Consider the following 8,197-nt stretch of genomic DNA (forward strand, 5'->3'; position numbering starts at 1 on the left):
AGCTGCCCGGAGTCGGCCGACACGTGCGCCCTGTGCGAGCGGGGGTTCCTCCTGGCCGGCGGCGCATGCGGGACCGAGTGCCCGGCCGGCGCCGCACCCCAGGGCGGCCTGTGCGCCAGCTGCCACGGCTCGTGTCTGACCTGCTACGGGCCCGGGCCGGGCCACTGTCTGACCTGCGGCGCGGCCTTCCCGCTGATGGTGGAGGGCCACTGCCGGGACGCCTGCCCGGCGGGCACCTTCGAAAGCGAGGGGACATGCCTGCCCTGCCACGGGACGTGTGCCACCTGCACCGGGCCCTCGGGGGCCGAGTGCAGCGCGTGCCCGCCCGACCGGGTGCTTACCCCGGCCGGCGAGTGCCTGGCGGCCTGCCCGCCGGGCGAGTATGCCACCGCCGCCGGCCCGGCCGCCGGGCTGACGTGCGCCCGGTGCCACGCCACCTGCCACACGTGCCAGGGCCCGGATGCCTGCGGCACCTGCCGGCCCGGGGAGTGGCTGCACCCGGATGGCCACTGCACCGGGGCCTGCCCGGCGGGGCACTTCCCCGGGGCCGGCACCGGGCGCTGCGAGGCCTGCCCGGCCGGGTGCGCGGCCTGCATCGGGCCCGGCGGGCCCGCCGGCGCCGGCCACTGCACCGGCTGCCAGGCCGGCCTGCTGCTGTCGGCCCGGGAGGGCACCTGCCTGGAGGCCTGCCCGCCGGGGGAGTTCGCCCTGGCCGGGTCGCCCCTCTGCCAGCCCTGCCAGGGCGACTGCCGGACATGCGCCGGCCAGGCAACCCGGTGCACCGGCTGCGCCCGGGGGCTGCTCCTGCCGGAGGCCGGCACCTGCGTGGCCGCCTGCCCGGAGGGCACCGGCCCGGCCCCGGCCCCGGTGCCCATGTGCCTCGGCTGCCCGGCCGGCTGCGACCGGTGCACCGACAGCCGGGCCGACTGCGCCACCGGCCCGGACGGCCGGCTGGCCTGCGCGCAGGCCGCCACCTGCGCCCGGTGCCGCGAGCCCCTGCTCCTGGACCGGGGGGGAGCCTGCGTGGCCGACTGCCCGGCCGGCACCTTCCACGACTGGGAGGCCTCGCCGGCGGCGTGCTCCGCCTGCGACCCGCGGTGCGGCACATGCTCCGGGCCCGGGCCCGACAGCTGCACCGACCGGCGCCCCGCCTCGCGACGCCTCGGTACGCCGCCCCGCCACACCCTCGCCCCCGGCGCCCCCCGGCCGCTGGACACCGGACACTGACCACTTGGCTGGGGGTGGGGGCCTTTCCCGTCCCGCCTCCGCCGGCACCGCCCCCCCCCCCCCCCCCCTCTGTCGACCTCAGCGCTCGGCGTCGGCCTCGGCCTGGGGCTGCTGATGCTGCTGCTGGTGCTCCTCGCCCTGCTGCTGCTGTTCCTGCGCGTGCGCCGGGCCCGCGCCCTCGGGCCCAAGGGCGGAAGTGTACGTCGGCCCTCGGGCGCCTGTGCCACCTGCCCCCGCTGCGTGCTGCCCCCTCGCCGGATCGGTGCCCTGACATCTCCCCCGACCCCCCCCCCCCCCCCGCAGCCCGGGCGCCTGCTCATCCAACGCCCGGACGAAGGTGCGCCCCATGCCCCGGACCCACGCTCCGGCTGCCTCCCCCGCACACACGCACACACACACACACACACACATACATACATACACACACATGCACAGCCGGCCCGGCGATGGCGCCTGGGTGGCCCAGGCCGGGGACCCCCCCTTCCCGTTCCTCACCAACACCCGCCCGCCCGTCCCCGCCGCGCTGGCCGCGACGGCTCCCGCCCGGCCCGACCCACCGCAGATGCCACCATGGTCAACACCATGGTGGAGCTCGCCCTCCCCGGGACCATCCTCATCAACATGCAGCAGGACTTCGCCCGGCTGGATGAGGACCAGCTCGGGGCCGGGACCCAGGCCACGGTGTTCGCCGCGCGCCCGGTCGGCCCGGGCACCGCCGAGGCCCTCGGCTGCCCGGACACCGTGGCCATCAAGCAGCTGAAGAGCCCCAAGCTCCGGCCCTCGCAGGAGACCCTCTTCCAGAATGAGGTGGCCCTGATGTGGCTGCTGCGCGGCGCGCCCAGCGTCGTCCGGCTGTACGGCTACAGCGACCAGCCGCCGGCCCTGGTGATGGAGCGCTTCGACAGCGACCTGGCCGCGCTGCTGCACTCGGACGCGGCCATCGCCCCGGCCGCCATGCTGGACATCATCCACCAGTGGGCCGCCGGGCTGGAGGCCATGCACGCCCAGGGGGTGGCCCACCGGGACCTGAAGCCGGGCAATGTCTTTGTCAGCCGGCGCCCGGACGGGGCATGGTCGGCGGCCCTCGGGGACCTGGGCGCCGCGCGAAACCTCCACGCCGACCGGTCCTCGGCCCTGGTCAACGACACGCCGGACCTGAATGCCATGACGGCGCGGTACGCCGCGCCCGAGGTCCTGGCCGCCTTCCACCGGCGCCGGGCCCTCGACACGGAGCTCCTCCTCCCGGCGGACATCTACTCCGCGGCCATCATGCTGTGGGAGTGCCTCTCCCGCGTTGTCCCCTGGCGCGGGTGCAACTTCGAGCAGATCTCCGCCAAGGTCCTGACCGGCGACCGCCCCCCGGTCGGCCGGTGTCTCTCGGCCGGCGGCCATGCCCTCGGCGACCTCCTCCACGACATGTGGGACTCCAACCCCCACGTCCGGCCGCTGGCCGCGGCGCTCCGCCACACCGTCGGCCAGGCCCTCCCCCCGGCCACCGGGGGGCCGTGAGATGGCCCGGCGCTCTCTCCGGCCGGCCGGGGGGGGGGGGGGGGGGGCCCCCCCCCCTCCGGCCCGGGGGGGAGGGGGGGGGGGGGGGGGGGGGGGGGGGGGGAGGGAGAGGGGGGGGGGGGGGGGGGGGGGGGGGGGGGGAGAAGGAAGACCGGGCAGGAGGGAGGTAAGGAAAACCGCGCGGGGGCGGCAGAAAAATGCGGGTATTTTTCCTGCCCGCGGCTCGGTCACACAGCCCGGGTACCCCGAGGCTCCCGGCGGGATGAAGAATCGGCTGTTCTTTCCCGGCGCGCCTGGCCCAGCCGGTGCCCCCCCCCCGGATGCACGCCGCCCCCCGCCGGGGGGGGGGGGGGGGGGGGGGGGGGTCCTGCCCTCATATCGTGCCCCTGGGAGGAGAGGCCGGCCATGCCCGGGGGGGCGGATGGGCGGGCGGAAGAAAAAAATAATAGAAGCACACCAAAAATACACAACGCACCGACAGAGCACGAGAGGCAACCCCGCCAACCGGCCGCCCTGCTCCGGGGCCTTGCCATTGGCGGCGGCCCGCGCGGCCGCTGGCCGGCCGGGGCCAAGGGGTGGGGCCATGTGCCTGGCCCCCCTCAAGCCCCGGAGTCCCGACCCCCGGCCATAATAGCCCCCTTCCGGCAAGCGTGGGCCCGGGGCTCGGGGGGGGGGCGGGGGGGGGGCGCATTTGGCAGTTGGCAGCCGGCCGCATTCGGCGGCACCTCGCCCCGGGCCCGTCCCCCATTTCCCGGCTTTCCCTCCGGGGGTTCTGACCCCTCGCCCCCGGGCGGCCGGCCCCGGTTGCCGGGGACCTCCGCATGCTGCCCCAGGGGCAGGCATTCGCCAGATCTGGAACGCCGAGCCCAATACCGGCGTGCGCGCGCACGGCCGCCGACGGGGGAGACGCGTCCGGGGCGGGCTGCCTGGCAAGTGCGGAGGGTGAGCCGCGAAGCGCCGACAGCGGGGCAGCGTGTGAATACGCGTGTGGTCCCCCTGTGCTCTCGCCGCGCCATCACTAGCCGGATCCCGGACACGCGGCAGGAGGGGGACCGGCGTCGGATGCCATGCTCCCCGCGCTAAGGGCCGGCACACAACTATATGACGGCGCCTCTCGCGGCATTCGCCGCAGCCACTTGCCTCGCAACTCTCCCCGCCCCCGCATTTCCCCCCTCCTGATCCGCGGCCGCTCCCCTCCCCCGGCTCCTCGGCCTCGCGCTATCCTGTGGCTCTCGAGCATGCTTCGGCCACGCCGGCGGCCGGCCGGCCCCCTCCGGGCGGCCCTGCGACTGCTGCTGGGCCTGGGCGCCCTGCTGGCCTGCGGGCTGGCCTCCACGCCGGTGGGGCTCCTCCGGTCGGCCGGGCCCCTGCACTTTGCCCTGCCCCCCGGCGCCGCGGGCACCCTCGGTGCCTTCCACAGCGGCCAGCCCAGCCAGCTGGTGGTCAGCCCACCCGACCAGCCGGCCACCCTCCACCGGCAGACCGCCATCCTCACCACGTACCAGGACATCCGACTGGGCAGTCTCTTCGGCCGGGCGCCCTCAGACCCGCTGCCCGGGCCGCCCGGCGGCGACACGGCCCCCGATGTCCAACTGATCATCTCGCCCAGCCCCAACGGGCCGTGCCTCTTCAGCCTGTCCAGTGCCAATGCCGGCTTCTTCCGTGCCGGCCAGTGGCTCCTGAACCCCATCGCCGCGGGTGCCGTGGCCCTGGCACACACGGCATTCGAAAGCAACACCGCCTTCCTCCTGCTCCATTGGCCGGACTCCAACCAGCTGAAGCTTGCCACCTTCCCAAACACCGGCATGGCCAAGGTCATCGATCTTGGCACGGCGATGGCCGGCCCAGCACCGCTGGCCGCCGCGGCCGGCACCCCGCTGGCCTTCCTCACAGCCCGGGGCACCCAGGTGAAAGTCTTCTTCCCGACAGCCAATGGCCAGGGGATGGCCAACTCCTTTGCCACTAATCTGCCAGCCCCGGTGGTCGGCTCGCCGATCATCACTCGCTTGCGTCCCGGTGACCCGGCCCTTGCGCTGTTTCTGCTCAATTCAGGCCAGGTGGCGTCCTATGCGATTGACTACAACAATCTGTCCTCTCATGGCGACATTTACGTCCCGGACGGAGCTGCCGCCGATGCCCGGCTCTTCGGCGCCAGCTGCCTCGAGCTCGGCCCCAATGACGGGGGTCCCCTGTTTCTGGCCAATCCCGGCCCCGATGGTCGGCTGTGGCGGCTGAATGTCGACACCGGTGGCCACCTCGCCGGCTGGACGGAGCTCCGGCTGCCGGCCGGCACCCTTGCCGGTGCCCTGCGCCCGGTGCTCCTGAACACGGCCACCGGCCCGATGTGGACCCTGGCCGACTCGCATGCATACCTCCAGGCCGATGTGTTCGGCTGCTCCACCACCGACCCGACCATCTCCTGCTCGGCCACCGAGTACACCTGCGCCAGTGGCAGCGTCCCCTCCGGACTGCTGATGGATGGGCGCCTGTGTGCTGGCTGCGAGGATGGCACCACCGCCTCGAGCCCCTGGTCCGCTGCCGGTACGCCTCTCCTCGTCGGCCTGCCCGCCGTGTGGGAGCCCTTCCCCTCAACTAACCCCCCCCCCCCCCCGGCGGCGGCGGCGGGGCTCCTTTCCATGTCCGGAGCCAGCACCCTGCACGGCCTGCATGCAGGCCGGCTGCCTCGTTTGCCACGACGCCAGCTGCCTCCATTGCCCGGCCGGCACCCTGCCCCAAACCGACATGCAATCCGGCGACACCGTCTGCGTGAGCTCCTGCGCAGCTGGCTACCACGCGGCCGGCGGCCGCTGCCTGCCGGTGATGCCACGCCGCCCGCGCGGGCTGACGCACCCGGAGCCGAGATTCCAGGGGCCCGGCGGCTCGGGCGCCCCTCCGATGTCGGGGGCCCGGCTTTTGGCCCCGACGTGCCTGGCCACCGCCAATGGCCAGCTGTCGCTCCTGCTCGACCCCCCGAGCGGCCGGGCTTCCGATACGCGCCTGCTTCTCTTTCACTCGGATCCCCAGCACAAGCCGGCCATCCTCCACGCGAATGTCTTCAGCGGGCCCCCGGCCGCCGGGCCGCTGTTCGATGTGCACCCGCTTGACCTCTGGCCAGCCGATGCGCCCACCTTCACGCACTTTCTGAATTTGCTCCCGGTCGAGCAGACGTCCGGTGCCCCGGCCGCGGCCCTGCTCGGCTGCCATGGCCACACCCTGCACTGGGGCAAGGTGATGTGCAATGGGCCGGCTTCCCTGGCGGGGTCTTGCGCCGCATACTTCGGCACCTTCACCGACACCGAGGCCCCTTGCTACGGCCTCCGCGCGTTGGCTCCGAATTTGGCGGCCGTCCTGGGCGCGCGCAGCGGCCTGCGCCTGGCCATGCTCCACCCCTCGGGCGGCATTCGCATGCAGAGCCTGCCGGGCTACATCCAGCCCCCGGCGGTGCTGCCGCTGTTGTCCCACTCGAGCGCGGTGTCCGATTGGCTGCTGGCCGTGGGCCCCCAGCAGTCGGGCTTCCTGCCCCTGAATATGGCCCTGGTGCAGGACCCGCGGCTGGAAGCAGCGCCCCCGGCCCTGCGCCACATGGTGCCGGACGGCTGGGTCCCGGTGGCCCTGCCGCACAAAACGCGCAGCCTGGCGGAGGTCTTCTTGACGGGCCTTCACCATGATTCCCCGCCCGGCGGTGAGACTCCCCCCGCATGGGTCGTGGAGCATGTCCCCCTGTCTGGCGGCGAGGCGCAATGGACCGTCGCCGGGCTCTCCACCCAGGAACAGGTGCTCGGCCGGCTGCCGGTCGACCCCGGGCCGGATGTCCATTTCCGGGTCCTCTCCACGCCGGGCGATGTGAATGTCCCAAGCGCCCTGCTGCTGCTGTCCCCGCGGGTGGTGGGCTTTGCCCAACTCCAGTGCCTGCAGTTGGGCGGCTGCTGGCTTCGGGACGCTTGGTTCCAGGTCCTCTCGGCGGACCTGGCCTTCGATCCGGCACTGGCCCTGCCGCTGCCCCAGAATGCCAGCCCCTCCACCCGCGTCGACATGCTGGTCATCCGGCCCGGCATCGGCCTGGCGACCCTGGCCCTTGAGGAACAGTGCGGCAGTGACTTCTCCGACCCGAACCCCTGCGTACCCTGCCATCCGCGCTGCGCCACCTGCTCCGGAAGCAGCCCCTCCCAATGTATCAGCTGCTCTCTGGCAGCATGGCGCGAGCCGTTCGACTGCCTGGACTACTGCCCGGAGGGGCTCGTCCACCAGGGAAACCAGTGCGTCTGCCATGACACCTGCTCCGAGTGCCAAAAGGTCCCCTCGACCGAGCGGTACCAATGCCAGGCGTGCCAGGCCGGCTGGGCCCTGGAGCCGGGGGCTCACCCCGTCCGGTGTCTCCAATGCCATGACTCCTGCTCCATGTGCACCGCCGGGGAGGACCCGGCCGCCTGCACCGCCTGCCACCAGGGCCACTACCTGCAGGGTTCCCAGTGCCTGGACAGCTGCCCGGTCGGCCTCTGGCCAGACAACCTGCTGAATCGGTGCCAGCCCTGCCCGGAGGTGTGTCTCTCCTGCACGAGCACCACGCACTGCACCCTTTGCCGGCCGGGGTTCATCCCGGCCGGGGGCCAATGCAGGCTGTGCCACAGCAGCTGCCTCTCCTGCACCGACGAGGTCAGCTGCTCCGCCTGCCGGCCGGGGCTGGTCTTCCTGGACCCGGACCCGGGCATGCCGTCGCTCTGCGGCAGCACCTGCCCGCCGGGGGAGTTCCCCGGGCCCGAGCGGTGCACCCGGTGCGACCGCTCGTGCGACCTGTGCGCCGGCGGGGCCGCCCGCTGCCTGGTGTGCGCCGAGGGCTTCCGGTGGGACATCGCCGCCCCGGGCCCCGGCAAGACGGGCGCCTGCGTGCCCTGCCCGGCCGGCTGCGCCTCCTGCATCGGCACCGGCCCCGGCACCAGCCGGTGTCTGTCCTGCGGGGCCGAGCACTTCCTCACCCAAGATGGCACGTGTGCCGGGTCCTGCCCGGCGGCCACCTTCGGCGAGACCACCCAGTGGACCTGCCAGCCGTGCGATGTGTCCTGTGGCGCCTGCCTCGGGGGCGGGGCCGACCAGTGCACCGGCTGTGCCGCCGGGCTGGAGCTGGTGGAGGTCACCTCCGGCGCCGGGACCTGCGTGTCCGGCTGCCCGGAGGGCCAGTACCGCGCGGGCACCGACTGCCTGCCCTGCGACGCGGCCTGCGCCACGTGCAACGGCCCCACGGACAAGGACTGCTGGCGGTGCGCCTCCGGCGTCCTGCAGGACGGCGACTGCGTGCAGGCCTGCGCCGCCCAGCATGTGGCCGTGGCCGACCGGTGCCTGCCCTGCCACCCCTCGTGCGGAAGCTGCACCGGGGTCCGGAGCACCGAGTGCACCGCCTGCCCGGGGGGCCTGCTGGCCCTGCCGGCCGGGCAGACCCCGGGCCGGTGCGTGCCCGGGTGCCCGG

The 8,197-nt window shown here is 74.1% G+C and overlaps 2 protein-coding genes across 2 annotated transcripts in view; both read left to right on the forward strand.

Annotated features, from left to right (window-relative positions):
- Positions 1–2,784, forward strand: part of H696_05392 (serine/threonine protein kinase) — a gene marked incomplete at its 5' end in the record, with an annotated part of 32,501 nt that extends 29,717 nt beyond the window's left edge. Inside the window, 4 exons of the mRNA XM_009499231.1 lie at positions 3–1,165; positions 1,310–1,425; positions 1,531–1,564; positions 1,790–2,784. Of these exons, the coding sequence (XP_009497506.1) occupies positions 3–1,165; positions 1,310–1,425; positions 1,531–1,564; positions 1,790–2,736 (2,260 nt within the window). The 3' untranslated portion in view covers positions 2,737–2,784. The remainder of the gene's footprint in view (positions 1–2; positions 1,166–1,309; positions 1,426–1,530; positions 1,565–1,789) is intronic.
- Positions 2,785–3,421: 637 nt separating this feature from the next.
- Positions 3,422–8,197, forward strand: part of H696_05393 (TKL protein kinase) — a gene marked incomplete at its 3' end in the record, with an annotated part of 7,207 nt that continues 2,431 nt past the window's right edge. Inside the window, exons 1-2 of the mRNA XM_009499232.1 lie at positions 3,422–5,277; positions 5,387–8,181. Of these exons, the coding sequence (XP_009497507.1) occupies positions 3,804–5,277; positions 5,387–8,181 (4,269 nt within the window). The 5' untranslated portion in view covers positions 3,422–3,803. The remainder of the gene's footprint in view (positions 5,278–5,386; positions 8,182–8,197) is intronic.

The sequence above is a fragment of the Fonticula alba genome, assembly GCF_000388065.1.
Source record: "Fonticula alba strain ATCC 38817 unplaced genomic scaffold supercont2.10, whole genome shotgun sequence".
Classification (NCBI taxonomy): Eukaryota; order Rotosphaerida; family Fonticulaceae; genus Fonticula; species Fonticula alba.